The sequence below is a fragment of the Polyodon spathula genome, chromosome 3, assembly GCF_017654505.1.
Source record: "Polyodon spathula isolate WHYD16114869_AA chromosome 3, ASM1765450v1, whole genome shotgun sequence".
Classification (NCBI taxonomy): domain Eukaryota; kingdom Metazoa; phylum Chordata; class Actinopteri; order Acipenseriformes; family Polyodontidae; genus Polyodon; species Polyodon spathula.
The window spans coordinates 90,946,984-90,970,375 of NC_054536.1; the positions used below are offsets into that span (position 1 = coordinate 90,946,984).

Genomic DNA, 23,392 nt, shown 5'->3' on the forward strand with positions numbered 1-23,392 from the left:
TAACCCTCTTCGGTTATAACAGTCATACTGTATGTCCCCCGAGGCCTGTGTTACAGCGAGGGAGCACTGTATGTGTGTGTGTGTGTGTATGTGTGTATATATATATATATATATATATATATATATATATATATATATATATATATATATATATATATATATATATATATATATATCACAGGTGGAATAATAACAAATGTTGTAATTGCAGCAAGGGCCTTAAAGGGAAACACAAAGGTACATTTTTGGGTGATAATTGGAGTTGAAATGGAAAGATGCAGTAGCATCACCTTGTTTTTCAGCTCTGTAACTAGCTGTGCGTTTGCTTACCTGTAGGAGTGCTGCTTCGGAAGGAAGAGGATGGGGTGATGGGGGGTGTGACGGGTGGGGTAAGGCTGCCACTGCTATGACGAGGAGGTGTGGAGACACTTCCACGAGACACGCTGCTCGACAGCGTTAGTGACAGCTTTGGCTGTATCTTCTTCTTTAGGGATTCTTGCTCCCGACGTGCAGCATCAGTCATAAATCTGTTAGAAAAAAAATAAAACTCAGTATCTATGATGGACACACAATAAAGAGCCAATGGAAATGTGTGTTCTATATGATTAGACATTAACTCTACGGCTATAAACTGACAAGTACGAGGCTGAAAAAGATGGCTGAATTTGGAATCTTCCGAAATTCCTGGTTCTGTTTTGCAAGCCAGACACAAGCAATATTGATAAGACTGTATGGTGCCAGCATATACTTTGTGACCATAAGCAAGCTTCAACTGGACCAGAGCAGACCTCAGCTGTTTTTCCAAGTATTAGAAGCTGCATATTAAAAAAAAAAACTTTTTCTTTGTTACAGTATTTCCAGTGTTTCTGTTCATTGCTTTCGCAAGCATCTGAATGACAAATCTGCACATCCAGTGTTAACACACTTTTTACTGCTTCCACCCAGGCTATCTACAAGCTCCGTGGAAGAAAATTGAACTTTTATCATGCTGACTATTTAAACCTTCATAAATATGGTACTGTATCTCAATTCCAAACTAGGTTTTACTTTTAGACATCAAACTATTAAACCACTGAACAGTTATATCAGTTCAATCCATTGAACACTATGTCATAAATCTGAGATTAATCTTATTTTTAAGTTTTCTGATAAAGAGGAAGCAGGTCCCACTTACAAAAGTCTGTTATTATTAATAAGATACAGTTTTTATATTCCTGAAACTGTTGTTGGTTTCTCAGGATAGTTTGATGAGCTTTTGAAATGTTGATCTATGGCGTCATAAGAACATAAGGAAGTTTACAAATGAGAGGAGGCCATTCGGCCCATCTTGCTCGTTTGGTTGTTAGTAGCTTATTGATCCCAGAATCTCATCAAGCAGCTTCTTGAAGGATCCCAGGGTGTCAGCTTCAACAACATTACTGGGGAGTTGATTCCAGACCCTCACAATTCTCTGTGTAAAAAAGTGCCTCCTATTTTCTGTTCTGAATGCCCCTTTGTCTAATCTCCATTTGTGACCCCTGGTCCTTGTTTCTTTTTTCAGGCTGAAAAAGTCCCTTGGGTCGACACTGTCAATACCTTTTAGAATTTTGAATGCTTGAATTAGGTCGCCACGTAGTCTTCTTTGTTCAAGACTGAACAGATTAAATTATTTTAGCCTGTCTGCATATGACATGCCTTTTAAGCCCGGAATAATTCTGGTCGCTCTTCTTTGCACTCTTTCTAGAGCAGCAATATCCTTTTTGTAGCTAGGTGACCAGAACTGAACACAATATTCAAGTTGAGGTCTTACTAATGCATTGTACAGTTTTAACATTACTTCCCTTGATTTAAATTCAACACTTTTCACAATATAGGTAAGCAACTTGTTGGCCTTTTTTATAGCTTCCCCACATTGTCTAGATGAAGACATTTCTGAGTCAACAAAACTCCTTTGGTCTTTTCCATAGATTCCTTCTTCAATTTCTGTATCACCCATATGACATTTATAATGCACATTTTATCATGTATAAAGAAGTTAAAACTGAAAATGCATTTATAAACTCTTTCCCCATTTACTAAACACTCCAGAGTTACCAACCCAGCCAGATGATTTCAAATGTGTAATGTACAAATTACAATCCCGACACAAGTATATCATACGATATGCAAAACCAGCTGAGTGAGGCAATGTTAAGGTTGACTCGATCAAAAATGTGGAAATATTTAGGGCTGCCTACACTGTCATATGGGGTGTTTGGCTAACCACACAGAAATGAAGAGAGACAGATATTTGAATAATCCATTAGACAATACAAGACATAATTAATAGCTTTCTTTGGAAAACCCAATCCAGTAAGAATACAGAGCTGTAGTTTTCTTTTGGTGGTAACAGTGGTGAGCTGTGGATCTCGTTTAAATGTTTTTGGGGCTAAAATAAAGAGACTGTCTACTTCATCCTCTGGCACTTTAATACATGTTTAACTATGAAACCATGAAATCGCCTCTATTGCAATTCCGTTTTGTTTCTGTAAATAGGAAACCCAGTTACCAACCCTAGATTTACCCAAAGAAGCAAAGAAGATAAATGAGTCCTTGCCTATGTGGTATCCAGTGAATGCAACGCACTGTTGATATTAAAAACGAGACGTACATTGAGTGTGCATATTCTTGTAAAATGTGACCTTTTTTTTTTTTTGTTTTATGCACCACATTACATCATTTCATGAAACCATCTTCCATCTTCCTCAAGCCCAAAATGCAGCTTTCTTAAAAAAAAAAAGTTGTTTTAGTGTAATTCTGAAGCTCTTAGAGAAGTTTGCCAAGATTGCTCTGTTGTGCCAGGCTTCTGCCACATTTAATTATGCTTTACCGGGTTTCACAACACTTGCCATTAGTGTGGTGCATCCCAATATATTTTTATAAGGGATACTATGCGACTACATTTTGCCAGCTATTTAAACAAAACCTTAAGGGAGGGGGCCCCTTCCAATTAATCTGCGTACAGTAACGGAACCGTACAGTTGAACATAAAGTGAAACCCTGCTATGAAGAAAACAAACTGCCATCCGCATGAAGCACAACATGTTGCCTGGAAGGCAGAGTACAGCAGGAAGCTCTTTCCCTCGTGTTTGATCCATTTTAGTGCCATAACAGCACCCAGGAACGCTTTTCATTAAGCAGCAGAAACATACATCTCATGTGCTGCTAAGTGGGAGCATAAGGGAATTAAAAAAAAAAAAAAAAAAACATGAATGCAGTAAAACAAAAGTTACAACCCAATTAAAAGAAATGATCACTGAATGAATGGTATGCATTTAATTCTTACCATTTTAAATGGGGGCTAAATGCCTGTAGGACCCATTTGGAAAGTCCTGAACTGAAAGCACTAAATGCTGATTTTTTTTTTTTGTCCATAACTTGGGCTCGCTATTTGAAATATTTAAACAAGAAAAAATGCAGCCTCTATTTTACTTTGTGCTTTTCCTTTTCTCTTTATTAACAAATATCGGCTCTTCTGCCTGTTAAATGTACATTAAGGGGTAGAGAAAACACAAACCAAAGTATGGATTAAAAGTGAAAACAAATTTATATGATATTTCTAAAGACAAATATATATTTAGTTTATCATAATTGTCATGCATTGTACAAATGACGTTTACCTTTAGTAAAAACAATGTTATTTTGATTCTTGCACCCTTGCTTGTATAGACATTATCTGTAAGGCAGCGTTCCGCTGCAGCGACGTGCGTTTGGTGAACAAAACGGTGACTGCCGCGACAAATTATTTGAAATAAAAGATCTCGCAAATAATATTTAAATTAGTATATTGCAGCTCTCTTCATGAACATATTTTTTCTTAGTACATATGACAAAATGTGCACTTTGCGAATTGTAATAATGAAAATGCAAACCGTGGTACGTTTGCACTGTGACTGGCCCATCTTAGTACATCTACTCTTATAGCCTCGTGTATGGTGCAGTGCCCTAAAAACTGCAGTAGCTTACAGTTACAGGTTTATGCAACACAGCATTAATTCAAAAACTAACTTACTTCCCTTCCCCCACTCATGGACATCCACCAGAGCTCTTAAAAACATGGTATTATACCACCCTCTTCAGGCCATTACTGAATATTGCATGTTACCTTTACAAAACCAAAAGTAACCATTATTTTGCATTGGTCTATTTAACTGTACAGTATTGTTAATTTCTATGTAAATTTTAAGACTTGCTTTCTTTTTAATCATATGAAAAATCAAGTTATGATCAGACAGACAAACATCTGGTGCATTTCCTTCCTGACGCATGGAAAAATTTACCACAGCCAATGCTCTCCAATAAGCCTTTATTATATATTGTAGCGTGCACGGGGGAAGGCAGCAGCAGGGCTGGTAGGTGACATAACCACATACAAAGACCTAAGCCCGATATCCACTCCTTGTAAAGAAGCCGGCTCTTTTGTACATCAGTGCTATGTTTCAGTGCGAGAGGTCTCGGCTTCATGCAGGCCCACTGCCTGTGTGTGGATTGCCTCGCCCTGTGTGATGCCACTGCCTGAACTAACTGAGATCGCCCCAATATTTTCATATATTTTAAAATAATGGCCACAAATGCACAAAGGAATGCATAGCTGTAACATCTCAATAACACATTTTCTGTTGATATTTTGGGATGACATAAAGAGCATTGAAAAATATGGCCACAAATTCACATGGACCACCACATTAATGGCACCAAATTCCTGTGTATTAGCTGCTATTCTATTGTAGCATGCACGGGGGTAGGCAGCAGCAGGGCTGGTAGGTGACGGAGTCTGCTTTCCCGCTGCTAAGTGGACCCCTTGTCGTTTTCCGGCATTGTCCAATGACTCTGGGCTTCCCTAGGATGACGCTTCTCCAGGCACTGTCCTCGACGATGACTGGGTGGTCCGCACCCCCAACACCGGAGAGGTTGCCACCGGCAGGCTTTCGGGTCATGGGCTGCGACCGCCCTGATAAGAGCGATGACCTCTGGAAGCCATGCCATTGACGCTGCACTAGGGCTGGACTCACCCGGGTTGATCTGCGCCTCCTGGACCAGGGGACGGCTGCCACCTGCGGGGCCCTGACAGTCAGGCGCCAAGATCGTCTCCCTCTCATGGGCCATCTCTAGCTCCCTCTAGATGCTCTGGGGGTGCAGCAGGTGCACGTGACTCTGCAGCTGTGGCATGTGCATGACTGCCCGGCGAGTCAGACCCTCAATCGCCGCGGCCAGTTCGCGGAGGGGTTCCCCTTGCCTTCCTGTTCCGACCCTGGAGCCCTGGCTGTTGGTTGTGGCTGAACCGACGCCCAAGAGCCCCATTCAAGGTTTCAAAACTGGACTGCTGCTCCGGGGCTAGGCAGGGTAGGGTGTCCACTGCTTACCCCTGGCGAGTTGAAGAGTCTTCTTGGTTTTAGACGTGGGATGCAGCTACCCTGGCACGCACTCGTCAGACTGTAGCGTGGTGAGTAAGTCCGGGGCTGGTAGGTAACGTAATCACCCAATATACGCACCTTGTAAAGGAGCAGGCTCTTTTGTACAGCAGTATCAGCGCTAAGCTTTAGTGCGAGAGGTCCCAGGTTCGTGTCCGCCCTACGCCTGTGTGTTGATTGCCTCGCCCTGTGTGATGCGCTTGCCTGCGTTAATCAAGATCACTACAATATCAATAGTGTAAAAATCAAAATCCCCATATCAACTTCCCAAAAACGTTTTACAAAATGATAATATAATGCATTTTAATGCATTAATTGTTTAAAAGTATTAATTTGCGATGTGTAGTTTCTGCAAAATATAATTTTAAATGTCTCCATCCAAATATTAGCAAGAAGACATTTTCCGGCAGTATGACCATTGACCGTGTGACGTCATCGGAGGTAGTGGAATCTCACTGTACACTTTATAAGTACAGTAATAGATGTTTTCATGCGAACAATTTTAAAAGATTTAAAAGTCAAGTTCAACTATGCCTCAACATTGTATTGCAGCAGGTTCTAATATTGCCACTGGAGTTTGTAAAATACACTATATTATCATTTTGTAAAGTTGGGAACTTGATATGGGAACTTTAAAAATTGGTAGGTTTAAAGCCAAGTAGTGTTTTGTAATTTCATTAGTAATGTTGTTAAGGGTTTACATAAGCTCCTGGTGGAAATACTAAATACTATTTTCTTATAAGGATCCCCGTTTGTTTTAATATGCATCTTTTTAAAAAATTTTTATAGCATTCTGGCTACTTGTGAATTTCCTCATTGCATAATGCCCATGTTCCTGTCTAAGCACAGTATACTGTTTGTAGTGTATGCACAGACAGCCAAACATCGTGGAACCCTTCATGCAATGTTACACATGAAATGTCCCCTAACTTATCACAGACTTTTTCTATCTCCCTACAACACACTATTTCTTCTAGGAGAGGCATGGGGCAGCAAAATGTGAACTGACACCTGGAAAATAACAGCACGACAGTAAACAGCCCCGCACTGTCCCTTCACAAGCTTTCACTCCTAACTAATGATCGCATGCCAAGGTAGAGCTGTAGTCAGTGACAGTCAAACTTGCATCTGCGCGAGTACTGTTTACACAGCCTTCTTGTTCTACACATTTTACAATGCCATGGTTGAACTTACGGAATAAACTGTTTTAATAATTTGAACGAAATCATTTTATTTCCTTTTATAAACTTGTTCCTGAAAAGGCCCTACCATTCCTTATTTTGCAAACTCTCAATGTCTCAGGGCACAATGTCTCAGGGCACATTCAAATGACATTGGTTGTCATCTGAATAGGAGCCCGAACTTTCCTCACTAGATGTTTGGTAAGGCTTGAATCAGTTGGGCTGCAAAACACCTGCCTTGGATTTTTCGTTATCAAATGCCGGTGTCTGATCAAATTCGGTGCTCGATTCTGAGCACGATAGTTAAATAAACTCTAAAAATTCACTGTCGCTCCCCATTGTTTTCCATACAGTATACTGCTGGCAGCCTACCTCCGCTGACGTCATCAAAAATCACCAGGGTTGTGTGTCAGACAAACTGTTTACACTGTAATGTCTGAGTTTTGACAATGGCCAGAATGACTTACAATAACACAAAGACCACTTTCCATGAATAAAAAGTGGGTCAAATTTGATGATACTGGGTCTTTAAAAAAGTGTTAGTCATACCTGCCAACATTTGGAAACTGTTCAGTGGGTCACTCGTCCCGTGGGGGGGTCCATATGCATCACACACATGGGAGGGGTAATACGCAAAAAGCACTCATCATATAATAGACATATCCACCCCAACTCAACCAGACAGGACCATCATTGAGAGTAAAAACGACACCATGAAGCGTTCTTACCAAGTTAGTGATCAGCAGATGTGTCAGCCGCATGAAGAGCACAGCGTGTGGTTTTCACCAACTCTACAGTGCAGAATAAAAGAAAACATTTCTATTTGTAAATATCGGGACTTTCTTCCTATGCATCATGACGAGAGGCATTTGCTAGAAAATCAGGACTGTCCCGACCACATAGATACTGTTGGTATGTGTGTGTTAGTGCATTCCCATTCTTATTTTCCTTCGAGCTCATTAAATCGTGCTCCTAGCTGGAGTTCATTATGGCCCCCTCTCTAGTGACCCCTGCTGGGAGTGACTGGATGTGGGGTACTGTATCTGTCAGCAGGCTCACACTCAGTGCCTGGCTGCCCAGTTCTGTGTCAGCAGGAAATGCTCGCCGCACTGATGCAAACTCAGCTGTCTGCATTGTTTCCCTCTGTCTGCTGGAACAATTGTTCACCTCATAACAGGAGACAGACATTCCAGAGGCTGAGAAACGACCTTTTTCGGTGACATTTAGTTTCAGGCTCTAAAGCATTAGAAATTGATTATTAATGAATGTTGAACCAAAACCATAATGAAAGCTGTCAACCTGAATCATTGAAGAGAAACATGTAGCACTTAACATGCAACCCTAGCAGTCTGACCGCCTTGGTTTATTTGTTGCCCTGCAATAACTTGAAGTGGGTACCTAATGCATGCGCAAATCTTTCCCAAAATCGTGCAGTGGCTTGCCAAATGAAAAATTCAAAATAAACTCAGAAGTTTCGGTTTTCTATGTCAGACAAAAAACCTACCTGCCTACTTTATTCAACATGTTTTTTTTTTTGTTTGTTTTGTTTAAAATGTTGACAGGGCCATTTCAGTTTATTGTCTCTGGAAACAAGGGTATTGGAGGCATCACACAGCACATTTGTACATATTGTACATCTACAGAATTACTTGTCTAGAAGTTATTGAGTGCATCAGAATGTGAAAGCATGTAAAGGCTTGTCTACCTGCATTTCAAACTTAAATTGTTACATACTTCTATGGTGGATGCAGATCAAGGTGATGGTTTGTCAAATTAGAGACAGCTCTAACTTTGGATTTACAACGTGGATTTACAACTGTGTGTTACCAACACATTTTTTCTACAGTACACAGACAATAGTCTGTTAAAGTAATCCAGTTTGTATAAGCAGCTTGTTAGTCACTTGTAACCAATTACTGGAGAGCTGATCTTTTCTTTCACACTTGATGTAGCATGGTGTTTTTTTTATTCTAGTAGCAACAATACTTTATTTTTAATTACTCCCTTCTTTACAGTTTTTTTTCCCCACTGCTGCTAGCTATAAAAAGATGCATGTGCCAATAGTTGACTTTCAGTGCACAATATAATTCTCCAGCATCAGTTGTTTAACTGAATGTTTCTAGTACCTTTATGAAGCTGAGAATTTGCTCCTATTTCCTCCTGGAAATAGGAGGTCGCTACCTAACTGTGGTATCTACCTAACTGTGGTATGTCAAGCATTCAAAATTCTAAAAGGTATTGACAGTGTCGACGCAAGGGACTTTTTCAGCCTGAAAAAAGAAACAAGGACCAGGGGTCACAAATGGAGTTTAGAAAAAGGGGCATTCAGAACAGAAAATAGGAGACACTTTTTTACACAGAGAATTGTGAGGGTCTGGAATCAACTCCCCAGTAATGTTGTTGAAGCTGACACCCTGGGATCCTTCAAGAGGCTGCTTGATGAGATTTTGGGATCAATAAGCTACTAACAACCAAACGAGCAAGATGGGCCGAATGGCCTCCTCTCGTTTGTAAACTTTCTTATGTTCTTATGTTCTTATGTAACCCGGCCTGTATATTAATGTCTGTAACTTGTATTTCATTGCTCAGTATCTCCATCTACAGAGACCTGTAGGTTTTGACCTGCAGTATTTGTTGTTCAAGATTGTGCCTGCAGCTTCTCTATGTGATTGTGTTCTGCAATGACTTTGGATTTGCTTTCTTCCCTAATTATACTCCTTTCATTGAAGATTACCTGAAGACAGACATATTATTTGTATTAAGTGTAAACAAACCTTACAGTGCAGTTGTGTTACCTGCTTTTCACAAAAAAGCAGCAGGAACGACGACAACAACAATACATGCATTTATAAACACAGGTCAATCTTAGCTTTATATCCAGCTTTGATAAACATGACTTTCTTGTGTTTCTCATTAGCAGCAAGCTCACCCCTTCTTAACACAGGTGGTCTCTGTCTTTAACAGTCTGACAGTGTGCTACTCTGTGCAGGTACTGGATTCGAACAACTGCCTTCCTCCACTGTGGACTCCAGGCATACTTTTACAGTAGTTCAGTTTACAGCAGACATCTTGTCTACATCAGGGGAGCTTTTTTTAGAGAGATATATGCACCATTTCAGGCTACCTGCTGTGTTTTGGCAAGGATGTCAGACTGTAGTGCATAATGTGTATGGTCTGTACTGGGGAAAGAATAAATCTTTCATGGGATTTTTTTCAACCGCCCCCCCCGAATGAAAATGCAAACCATTCCTAAATCCCCCACACTGTGACCTGGCACTTGGAAGATAAGGCCAGGAAATTGGATGCAAGAACTGTGGGTCCTATAACTTGGGAGGCAATTCTCCAAGCTGCCAAAATGACATATGTATTTTCTCCATTTCAACCACTTTAAAAGTTGAATCCTATTTAATTAGCCATATGGTAGTTTAAAGCATGGTGTGCTAACACTGTCATTCATTCCACATGTACAGTCTAATTTGGCTTTCTCCACGGTCCCTCTTGCCATTTTTTCCTTTGCGCGGAAGCAGAATACTCTATTTAAGAACAGACTATTTAAATATGTGATTATCACAAGGAGTACTGTAGATCATTCTCTTTCACTTATTAGAAACGTCCAGCACAGGATTCAGATATTCTCTATTTTCACTGTTTATATATATATAATGCATGCATTTGTTCCATAACAAGACATGGGTTTATACAGACAATCAATTAGAAGGGTGTCAAGAAATGGTATGTCATGTCAAGGAAATGGACAGAGAGAGATTGGGAGACTGGGTTTAAAATGCAGGAAACTTCTTGGGTAAGAAGACTGTCACTTGGATAAAGCCATCTAACAAGGTCTTTAGAACTGGCTTAAAAAACATGTCATCCCTGATTCAGCCTGGGTACCAATGGGGGTCATTTTTGGATGCAATACACATCATAAACAGCAACCTATAGTATACCATGTAGATACATTACAAGCAACACTGAAAGTGTATTCAATAATAAAAAATTTAAAAAAGTCAACCTGCCTCACGCCACAAGACATCTACATTTTTGGTCCTGCATCTTGTCCCCAGGAGTGTTCAGTTTCAAGTTCAAGACTCTCTGGATGTACCAGTTATTTTATTTATTTTTTTAACAAACAGCATGCTCATTAACTATGGCAAGCCAAATTATCTAGAGATATGTCAAATTAAATTTATAAATATCTATAAATGTTTTAAGATATCTCTAAATCATTTCCAGATAGCTCTAAAAATTTTAAGAAATCTTCAAACAATTGAAGATATCTTTAAATATTTAATTATATCTCTAAACCATTTAGAGATATCTCTATATAATTTCCTGTACATTTAGTGATAGCTCTAAATGGAGAGGCAGTCCATTCAAACAGCATTTTCACAGAAAGTCATTTAGCGATATCTTCAAATGACTTCCTGTTCATTTTGAGATATCTGTAAATGATTTAGGGATATCTCTAAATGAACAGGAAGTTATTTAAAGCTATCGCTAAATGAACAGAAGTTATTTTGAGAGAACTTCAAATGATTTAAAGATGTTTTTAACACTGCAACCGCTATGTGGGTCAATTTGACCCATTTTGGATTTAAAATGTTAATTACTCTTCTGTCGCAAATCGTATGTGTATGTCCGTTTTTTTTCACTTTTCCTAAATATATAAATTAAATATCATGACAGAGTTTGATAGTCAGAATCACAAAAATGATACAGTTATAAACAGTTCTATCTAGAACTGCCACGTGGCTCAATTTGACCTATGCATTACAATACATGTCCTTTTTAAAATATAATGTAAGATATTCTATTTTCTTTTGTAAATGCAGCAGACAAGACACACATCCTCCTCCTTGCACACCTGTTTTTTTTAATTGTTTTTTTTATTTTTTTATTTCAAGCCTTTGTTTGTAGACCGACTGAGACAGAAATATTTAATCTTGAAAGTAGTCATTTTGATTGGAATACAGCAAGCTGCACTCAAATGCACTCAGCAAACTGAAATGACAGGTAGGGAGAACAACTTACGTGCCTAATATATATTACTTTCAGAAAAAAATATTTCGGTTTTACAGGTTTGTATGTACCAGTTTACAAAATAATGTTCAATGGAACTGCAACACAGTTCCTGGATGCAGGTAGAGTAGTGTTCTATTTTATTTTTATGTAGTACTAGAAACAATGAGGTATCTCCATATATTTCAAGATATCTTAAAATGCAATTTGAGATCTCTCTAAATTATATTTTGGCTAGTCATACATTAACCTGACACCTACAACCTAGACCAAGCCGTGCGGAATCTGAATGCGCAGAGGTCAAAACACACTGCAGCCCTTGTATCCTACGGTTTCCAAAATATTTCATTGGGCTCCTCTGGTTTCATTTTGGAAGCCCAGCTGTCTTCTGCCATTCTCCAGATATGTGACTTTTAACTGTTACAGCAGGAATTGCTTACAGTAGTTTAAAAATGGCCAAACATTTTATTGGGAGATAATAATTTAAGGTATTTAGCTTACTGTACAGAATTTATTTTATTTTAATCAATTGAAATCAAGCTACCAAATACCACGTGATGCTGCTTAACTCTATCTGTATTCCCATACACCTCTTTGTATCTACCTTCTAAAAGGGCATACTACATAAATATCATCAATACATATACCAGTTTTTTGGGGGGGGTTTTGGCGACAGATACTGTCTTTTCAAAGAGTTTGTAGTTGTTCGAATTTTACCCAGACTTAAAACAATTATTATTTATGTTTACATTTTAAATGTAAATAACTAACAGTGAAACTACAATGAGCATCAAAAGAAACTTCTCTACTATAACACATTTATTTTTAAAAGAAATAAGGTATATAAATGATGGGCTTTGACCAAATGGGAATTCTTTTTAATCATTCATCCTTGACCATGACACGCCTGAGTGACTATGACTGAAGCATATGCATAGGTTAACTACATGAAAGACAAATGAAACCGGATGCAATTAAAAAACGCTTCTGAGCAAGCTACAGTAAACTGGGTTAAAAATTAAAAACACATAATTTGACCGTTTTCTAATTCAGTCTGTGAGTCTGAAAAGCCCCCCGCCACCCACCCCCCCAAAAAACAATGAGTAATTATTCCAGGTAATAAAAATTCTGAATGAACCAAATCATTTCAGAGCAGACATTTTTATCAATATCCCAAAATGATACCAAATTAGTACCGTAAACACTGAAATCAGCACCAATTGGCCTGACTGTCGATTTAAACCCTGTGCTTACTCTCTAGTCATCATTAATGAGCATCTACTCCATGGCCCTGACAGGCTGCTACCGCTGTGATAAATTATCTGACTCCAGGCCGATTAAAAACTACAGCCTTGACTGCTAATTATCTCAACAGACCAACTTAGTAAAGGGATTTCTTGTCAATTATGGCATCACAGCATGGGTGTCATTTGTATGGAACACACTAACTTGCCATTGAGACTGGTTCCCCATAATGTTCTCTTACCCATCATATGTAAACCCAGGAATCTCAGCACCTGCAGCGACCTGCAGCTGACAAAATGATAAAGCTAGCTGCAGCTAACCCCCCCCCACCAGACAATTACTAAATGCAGCTTAGGCCAGTAGGGATCAACAAGAAGTGGCTATTAGTGGCACATTTCTAATGGACAAGCCACGCTAATAACCCCCTGTAATGTTACCCTGTTACAAGATCATTGATTATTACTGATTATTATTTGTCTTCATGTTTCGTAAGAGACTGAACATGAACTGGAAGTGTATGTGTGTGCTGTATGTGTAGGTGTGTTTTTTTGCTGTAAGGATCTGGCTTTACAGTAACTGTTTCATTCTTTCTTTTGGCATTTAAATGATTAACAATTCAAAGGAAATGTAGATAATATAGCAATTCACCAAAAAGCTGGTTAGTGGATCTCATTGACTTTATTGTATAGTGTGTGTATATATATATATATATATATATATATATATATATATATATATATATATATATATATATATATATATATATATATCACAGTTTTTCAACAATACAAGTTATGAAACCTTGATTATTTTCCAGTATCCAAGGCTTATGTTGTCAGAATTTACAATTGTCCAAAAAATGTTTCAACTTATTAGCTACTGGATAACTGACATCTCCTGCTACAGCTGTAAATGCAAAATTCAAGCCATCACCATCAACTACAACCACTGTAAATGCAAGCATGATATATTCCTCCAAACCACAGAGTCTGATAATCTCAACAATCTGAGTGAAATAACGTGCACATTTTCATCACATTTCGAGAAGCAAAACTAGATACTGTAGAATGTAGAATAAAAATGTTACCACATCAGGACCTAAAAAAACTGCTGCGTTTACACTTGCGTTCCGGAATCGTGTTGAAAGGATTCTGAAACACTGTGTTCCAGAAGGGTGCGTTTACACTTGCGTTCCGGAATCGTGTTGAAAGGATTCTGAAACACTGTGTTCCAGAAGGGTGCGTTTACACTTGCGTTCCGGAATCGTGTTGAAAGGATTCTGAAACACTGTGTTCCAGAAGGGTGCGTTTACACTTGTATGAAACAGCAGGGGGTACTTCTCTCAGAAGAGAATGAGCATGCGCACTTTGAAAGGTGAAGACATCTGCCACTATGGTGTAATGACGACATCATCGCGCGTCATCGTTTGAAAATAATTCCTTCTTCAGTGCTCGCGGTGGACGTTGATGAACAGAGATATTTAATCTCGGTATTTAATGCTACCGCCCAGTTAATCATGGGAAGGAAGCAAGCTGATGACGTAGCTGGCTTGCTAAAATGTGAAAAAAATGTGACTACACACAAAACTATATATGGAGCAGTTTTCTATTTTTCCATTTGAACAGCATGTCCAGTACTTGCTAGGCTCTGAAAATGATTATTTATCCCTCTTGAAATCAGCAAAAACCACAAACAAAACCTTAAGAAGAAACAAACACAGATTTATATTTGCCAATAACTAGGCTATTCATGTTTTTTCAAAACAATTTCAAACTATATATTGCTCATATTATGTACACCACCAAAAATGTGTTTTTTTTTTTTTTTTTTTAATACAAAATGTACTGAACACACAAAAAATGATTTTTTTTTTTGGTTCAACAAAACTGCAATATTTTGAAAATGTAAATCCACTCAAAATATAATTGTAGCATATGTGTGTGCGTTTTTTCTATGTATATTATTTTCATTCATCACAACTGTTTGTGTGATCACAAGATTAAAGAGAAGTTTTAGTGGGCCACATCACCCCACCTACGTACAAGTGTGCTTGCACCAAAACAAATGTCATATTTCTTGTGCCCAAACATAAGGAGAGAAGCTACATGTTGTGTTCATTTTTCTGATTGATTAAAACAGTCCCAGCGGAAATCAATGACAAGCCAGTTCTTCCTACCACTACACTATAAATTCACTTCATGTGTAACAGGTAATAGAGCCCAGTTTAGCTTCACACTCATAGTACCTATGTGGCAGAATCCGTGCTGCAAAGGACGTCAACATAAAGTTTTGAAAATTAAAACAATCTGCAGCAAAATGGTAAGTGAGCTGTGTTAGTAATAGACTATAATATTCATTCACTATTCAGATACTTTGAAATAAAAAAAATCCACTACTTTGTTTAATACTTTTTAAGTAAATTAAATATGTGCAGCAGTAAAACTTGTTTGGTTTTCATGAGTTATAAAATGTGCGGGGTGCTCCCATGCCAGATGCCACTCGCAGCTGGTGTGCAAGGCGACTGCTCTGCCTGGGTGTGTGTGCCACATTAAAGAGAGAAGCCAGGACATGGAAATCTGTTCAGCAGTGACAGCAGTTAGAAAGGGAACCAGAAGAAAAAACAAAAGCTTTGCTGAGCAGGCCATGTTGCCTGTAACAGAACGAGGCAGGACTTGATGTTATCAAAGTGGTCCACAAGGGCTGCATCTTATTCCTACTGGAGGCCCCCCAGTCACACATCACAGGACAGCCGTTAACAAAACCTGCAGATTTATGCCATGTTAAAAGAGTTGCCATTAACCCCTTTAAATAAATATCAGGCCTATTATCTGGTTATCTTTACTAATGTATTTCCCTTTTTTGCTGCGAGAGCAGCTGCAGCTTTCTCTGGGAGACGAGACGCTTCAGCCCCGCTCCGGCAGCCGAACCTGGAGCGAACCCACTCCCTCTCCTTCTCGCACTTGGTTTGCTTGTCTGTCTCTTTGAACTGAACTCCCGAGCGCCGTTTAGCCAGGCTGTTTATAGTTTAAAAACTGATGATTAAAATGATCCACGAGTGGGAATGTTAATTTTTTTTTTTTTTTTTTTTTAATAGTGTTGATTACATGGTGATGTATGCCAGATTAATTCACAGAAAGTTAATTTTCTGCTTCACTGTATGTGCATTATAGAGAGAGAGTTATTTTATTTTATATTTTAGTCAGACGTGTGTTGTTATGTGTCCTGCAGTGACCCCCCGCCATATTTACAACCCAGAGACCAGCATTATAGCGAGGGAGCACTGTATTTTTTATATATTTTTTTTTATATATTATTTACCGTCTCACCAGAATTTGCGCAACAGTTTCAAAAAATGGTAAATGAAAAAGACCTCTGTGTGATATGCGAGATGAATATATATTTAAAAAAAACACAGATTCAACACAGCAACTCTTGAGCCTCAACTAGCCTACATCCCAGTAAGCCTTCTACAGATCTAGTTTAATTTTATTTGAGTGTTTTGAAGTTAAGGATGAGAACAATAACAAATTGAAGGATTATAATTTCAGATAACTCCCCTCAAAAACATATACATGTCCCTTTTATTTCTAAAGACTGGAAATGTTGTATTAGGTGCCCTGTGGTAATCTTTCTGTAAAGTTACTGTAGTGTTAGAGTGTACTGGTAGTAATAATGCTGTATTTCAGACATTTTTACCCAAAATAATATACATCAGTCATAAACAATAACTGTTAAAAAAGCATAATGCATTTTTATAAGAAGTCACCAATTTTTCAACCAGTACTTCTCTTTTGCCTTTACTACAAGCTGGTATAGCAGTTTCTTAATTTACAGCCAAAGCAGAACCCCAAATCATACTGAAATAAGGCCATGTCGAAAGAAAACAAAAACAGGGCGCCTCCCTGCTGAGAAGCTGAGAAGCTTGTGGAAGTCGTGCAGTTCCAAGTTCTGTAGCTACTTTCCAGCAGCTGCACAGCGACAGGCGGCTGTGTAATTTAATGTTGCTTTTTTAGTGCAATGTGTAAACATCTAACTTTTTTGAATGGGAAGAACTGAGGTGTATTTAATGAAATGTGTCAAACAGCAAACTTTTAAATAGATTAAAAACAAAAAAAAAAGAAGCTGAAGTTTTGTTTTAACGTAGAAAAAAACACATTAAAACTTGTGACTTAAATGGAAGCTGAAACTAGGACAAGAATGCTGCAGAAGTCAAAATGAGTAAACAATGTACTGTTTTTTAGAAACAGCACTTTCAAATCCTGATTCCTGATGGCTTACAAATAGAAATATAAAAAATGATATATTTCAAGAATGCTGATTTGCAAAATGATGCCCATACACATAAAAAGGCCATTCAGAAAAGGGTCCTTTTTTGCATCTGTATTTTAAAACCCGCCTCCATGTAACTAGCCTTGTTATGATATGCCACGAGATTATAACATTTTTTTACAGCATATTTATTACAAGGTTACCAGAGGTTAACCCTAAACCTTTTCATACGCAACTTGCTTGAGTTCTTAGCATGTCATGAATAAATACCAATAGCAATAGCAACATGAGGGTTAACTACTCAGCTACTACACTTATTTATACACAACATGATGACGATGGATCCCTTTTCTAAGTCAATTCCTCACACTTCCGAAGAGCACTGCCAAATCAATCAAATGAAACTACCCAGTTTACACATTGCCACAACCTACATGAAACAAGCAATTTTCCACGTAAATGTGTCCTTTTTTATGTATCGGTTTACATTTTTTGGAATGAAGATTTCATGTTTCAACACAAAATCAAAAAGAATAAAATGGATTTTGAAACTTCATAACGCACTTGAAAATCAGTAGGTTGGTCTCAGGTCACATCATTTTTGTGAAGCAGTAAACAGGGTTTAACAATTTTTATGCAGGTCATTATCTTTATTTTTTCTACTTTTTTTAGGGTTAAAAGGAAAAGTTTAAGCCATATCTAACAATAAAACAAAACAAATTAATGTGAATGTTTTTTAAATCTATTAATGAGTTTTTCAGTGTTAGAAACTATTTTTTCTAACATCACACTTCAGTACAAGAAGATGTAAAATCAGTCTTCTTCTTCAAATGTTAGACATACTTAAAAAGGACCAAAAAAAATGGGTAGAGAACTGTAAACCGTTTTCATGTGAACTAAATGTCTTTTAATGACCATCCACTGCAGAATACAATACCGCAATGTCATGTGTTTGTTAAGGAAAGATGGAGGGCCCACCCAGTGCAGGATGCTTTAATGCCAGAGTCATGTTCTCATACTTTTATGGCACAGAAGATATTTCCAAAAAAGAAAAGCTTAACTTAACTTGAATGTTTTAAGGCAGAAAATGACAGTGGCAAAAACTGAACATACTGTAGAATAGGCTTGCGACAATATTCAAAACCGCTGAAATGATAATTGAAGGATTAAAAAAAAAATTCCCAGGAATTGCAATTATACAGTATACAGACAGTAAAATCAAATGAATACCCAGTGCATTTTTAATGTATTTTACTGTTATTATTTACAGCCTACTGTAAATAATAACAGTAACACACAAAAAAATCATGACTTCTTTGTACACATTACTGCAGAATCTGGAAATAATAAAAAAAAGATTATTTTAAGTTGACACTAAAGGCATTTATTTACTCAACTACTTACTAGTTAAGCAACAGAGCTCTGCCGTATGGTAGATGACCACGCCTGGAGTTATGCGTCCCAAGCCAAACAAAAGTCAAGGTCATCTACCACACGGTAGAGCATCGTCGAGAGGGCTCTATTGCTATTGGAAAACAATTAATTTCTTTATTTTCTCTTTAAAAAAAAAAAAAAAAAACACTTTAAAAACTATGTTTACCATGAACTTCTGATATTTCGCCAGGTAAACTTCCGCTGAGGAAAATAGTCCCTAACATAATTAGAATAGAAAAAAGACATTCGAAACTTCTTGTTGGAGGCGGGGTGTCATTCAAGCTGGCAGGGAGTAGATTGGTTGATGACAGATTTGTGGACCAATCGTATCTTTCTTTTGCTGTCCAGTAACTGCGAACTAAGCCTTCATTATGGTGTCCTGTCACAGACATGATTTCTCTCGTCTCTTGACTAGCGTCAGAAAAGTATGTTTAAGTAGCTTTTTATGTTATCAGATTAGTTGTAGATTAGAATGTTAAGGGAAAAAGCCGCTATTTACACGCGGACTGATTTAAAATTTAATTCACAGTTAAGCACCTCAACGTTGTTGTGTGCTATTGAGTGTGGTTCCTGTATTTATGTTATGTCACAGTCAGCAGTGGTAGGGGCTGCTTGCTCCTGAAGTCTGGACAGCGACAGCCTGCTTGTTGGTTGCTGTTGTCTGTTTATAATTAACAGAATTTCACAGTTTAAGATAGGGCTTAATGAATCAATACCGTTTTGCTAACTTGAATACATTTTGAGTCATGTTTTGTATCATTTATGGCACTACTGACAGTGCGGGAAGAAGATGTCAATGCCCAGAGTGAAAGGAAAGTTTGCTTCCAAAAGTTTGTTTTTTAAGCCACATTCTGTTTAGAAAAACGACGTCTCGTTCCTGGGTATAACCCAACAATAGGGCTTTTAAGCACCCCACTTTACTACACAGAAGCAGGATAAGCGGTGGCACACTTACTCACCCTGCAAAGCTCGTATGAAAAGGATGCAGCAGGACAGCGGCGGCAGAGCAAGCCACTCCAGGAGGAACAACGAAGGTGGCAGCAGTACGTGCTGCTCCAGGAGGAACAACGAAGGTGGCAGCAGCATGTGCTGCTCCAGGAGGAACAACGTCGCTGGAGGGCAAGGTATTGCAGGTCCTGCTTGACTTTGACGGTGGGCCCTTATGACTGAAGAGCTCACCACTGCTCTCAGCTGGCGGTTCGGGAAGGTCGAGCCAGAGGTCGGCCTGCACCACCACCAACTGGCTACCCGAAGCCGCGCTAGTGTGGAGAAGCTGGGGGTTCTAACCTCTAGCAGGAGGACTTGATGGACGAGGCATTTATCCTCAGGCCTGGCCCCCACCACGCATGGACAGCAAGTCCGGCTCGACGCCCCAACCTACCCTAGAGCAGGCCCTGGCCCATGCCGAACGGGTCGAGGCCATGCTCAAGGAGAACGGGCGAGACCGGGCCTGCAACACCACAGGAGGGGAGCAGAGAGAGTGACACCGAGACTGCAGTCCGGCAAGTGTGTACTCCAGGCTGCCAACAGAAACACTGCTGGAGGTGAGAGAAGCCGGCCACCTCCTGGTCCAGTGCCTACGGGGGTCAGCCCTCCTTCTCCCGAGATGACAATGTGGCAGTGCTGGTGGGCGGCATCAACCAAATCAGCAGCCTACACGCACCATGCTCCATCAATGGGGTTCAGTGCAAAACCCTGGTTGATACCGGCTCCATCATCTCCATCACACAGCCCGGAGTCCTTCCTGATGGCAGAGGCGGACAACAGTGCGACTGGGCCCCCACTGTGGCCCGTCTCCAAACAGTAGCCTCTGAACAGTAACTGGGCAAGTCGCTTTCATACTGGGACAGCGGCACCTTAAAGTTCAGCTAGGAAGGCTCCTAGATGAACAGGAGTTCTGGATGGCAGACATCCAGGACAACTGTATTCTGGGGCTGGACCTACTGGCCAAAGTGGCAGCCACCCTTGACCTGGCTGCTGGGGCTGTGTTCATCAGCCAAGACTGCCTTCGGTTTGCCGCGGACCGGGAAATAGGGGAAGAGAGCGGGCTAAGCGAGCTAACATCGCTGTGTCGCCAGAAGAGGAGCAGGGTTCAGTGGACGCGGAGGGGCAGGACCTGGCCTCTCTCAAAAGCAGACGACAGCGCCCGCTCCGCTTGCACTGTCGACCAGCAAGACCGTTTCTGAGGTGAAGGACAGAGTAAAGCCCCCGTAAAGAAGATGCGGTTGAGGCTCTGTGGTTACGGAGACGGGAGGGTCTCTCTAGGGCCCAACAGAAACCTGCTGAGGCAGTACCGGACATTTCTACAGCCAGCATGGGGACTGTAGCCACACCAGCCTTGTACAGCACCACACTGACACTGGCAGCGCAGCCCCAATCCGGGAACGGCCGCATCGTCTTCGTCTTGCTGACCTGGAAGCGGCAGAGGCTCTCATACAAGAAATGGCCGCCGCTGGAGTTATCAAGCCATAGCCAGTCTGTGGGCTGAACCTGGTGTGCTGGTTCTGAAGAAGGATGGGTCACTGTTATTCTGTGTGGATTACAGGAAGGTCAATGCAGTGAGCCGTAAAGACTCGTACCCCCCTTCCCTGGATCGTCGTGGCCCTGGACTTAATTACGGGATCTCATTGGCTCAGCTCCCTCGACCTGCGGAGCGGCTACTGGCAGGTCGAGCTGGCTCCTGAGGTGAACCCGAAGACCGCATTCTCCATCAGTCAGGGTCTGTGGCAGTTTTTAGTGATGCCGTTGCCTGTTGCAGAAGAAAACTCACTTCTGTTGTTGGGGTGGGCGGCATTGCTACAGATCCTGCTAAGGTGGCCATAGTAAAAGACTGGCCAGTCCCCAGGACAGTGACTAAGGTGCAGTGTGGTTTGATAAGGATTTTGCCCGGATTTTCCAGGCCCTTGCACGGTGTAACAGAGAAAGGGGGGTGGTTCACCTGTGTCACCGCCTTTGGAGAGTTGTGGAAGGCCCTAGCAGATGCCCCGTTCTTGGTGTTCCCTGATCCCCAGAAGACTTTGATTCTGGATACAGACACAAGCAGTGCGGGGAATGGTGCTGGCCCAGGCGTGACGCGCCGCAAGCTCCTGGCTGTGGTAGAGGCCATCATCATTTCTGACTGTATCTGTACGGCCAGAGATTCCACCTGCGTATGGATCATGTCTCCCTGCAGTGGCTACTCAATTTCCACCAGCCTGAAGGGCAAGTGGCCCGCTGGATTGAGGCCCTGCAAGGGTACGACTACTTCGTTCAGCACTGAGTTGGCCGCTTGCAAAAAAAACTTGGAAAGATGGAGGAAGACACAAACACCATCATGCACCACAAGATGCAAGGCAGGCACGGTGGATTCGTTGCTGCAACAGGGTATCTGCCCATATCTCTCCTCAGTAAAAGCGCCCATCTGGCCAGTCAAAAATACGGAAGGTTCTTGGCGAGTGACTATTGATTACAGAGAACACTGGCCAAAGAAGCTGCCCTGACTGGAATACCATTACTCAATACAACAATGTATTGCAGTCTTTCCAGAACAGCACTCCTTTACCCTTATTCTAACTACTCCACTCCCCTACACATACAGGACTAACGCTGTGAATCAAGTGTGTGTTTATTTGTGTGTTTTTAAGACACAGGTGGGTTTAAGAGTTATCTGTGAATCACAAAAACATATTTGGATTGCAGATTACATGTAAAATGGACAGTATATGATTAATTTGGAAATAGGACTGTGGCAGAGCAAAGCTCTGCTCTTTAGAAATTGGCAGGGATGGGGCTAACTTCCCCTACCTGCCTGGGTTTATTATGTTCAGGTGGCTGGGGTTGATTAGTTGATTAGGTTGATTAACGATCAATCAGCGCCCAGCCACCTGATATAAAAGGAGGCCTCTGCTTCTCATTTGGGGAGAGGGAGCTGAGGAAGCAGGTTGGTGTTTGTTTTGTGGTTTTTGAATTTTCTAAATCCAGTGAAGGCATTGCCCAGCCTGGAAACTTTATTTTTGTGAGTTTTGTTTTTGCTTTATTTGTGTTTGAGTATCTGTTATTTTGCCCTTGTGCACTTTATTTTTGTTTATTTATAATAAAATAGTTATTTTTTTGAACTGCAGTCTGTCTCTGGGCCTCTATCCACTCGCCAGCCTGCCACATTTGGTGTCAGAAGTGGGATAGCGCCACCTAGAGGCTCAGAGCAGTATTTTTTTTTTGTTTTGTGGAATTTTTGGGATAATTTTTTTTTTTTTTTTTTTCAGGAAAAAGCAGCAGCAGCAGCTGAAGAAATGTAAGCTGCTGCAGCCACCGCTGGAGGACCCGGCCAGCCTCTTCCCCTGGTGTTCCTGGTGTGGGAAGGAGGACCATCGTTGGCGGTCCTGCCCAGACGTGCCACCGGCAAACTGGTGTGGCCGGTGTGAGGAGGACGGCCACAACTGGGCAGGATGCCCCTACAACCAGGCCCAGGAAGAGGTGCCGTGTTCACCCCGGGCATCAGGGGCCACCCCACTACCTCCAGCACCACCACCTTCACCACCGTCCCAGGAGATCTGGGACTGGTTGATGCACCCTGAGGCAGACCTCGTCCACGATCTCCCCATAGTTATCAACACGCTGTGGCGTCGAGATGGGGAGAGGTGGGAACAGTGGGAGGAACAACACCACCCGGCCTCCTTCCCAGAGGTTGCCCTCATGGTGGTTAATTACCTGGCTGTAGACATGGGAGATGCCCCGGTCACTCCAATAAAGAGGGGTGAGCCGCCTTCCCGAGAGCCAGAGAGGGGTGAGCCGCCTTCCCGAGAGCCAGAGAGGGGTGAGGAGCCGCCGTCGCTCCCA

The 23,392-nt window shown here is 40.7% G+C and overlaps 1 protein-coding gene across 1 annotated transcript in view; it reads right to left on the reverse strand.

The window, feature by feature from the left end:
- The window catches only part of LOC121313640 (juxtaposed with another zinc finger protein 1), a 73,958-nt gene that overhangs the window by 15,743 nt on the left and 34,823 nt on the right, over positions 1-23,392 (reverse strand). Inside the window, exon 3 of the mRNA XM_041246377.1 lies at positions 331-527. Within this exon, the coding sequence (XP_041102311.1) occupies positions 331-527 (197 nt within the window). The remainder of the gene's footprint in view (positions 1-330; positions 528-23,392) is intronic.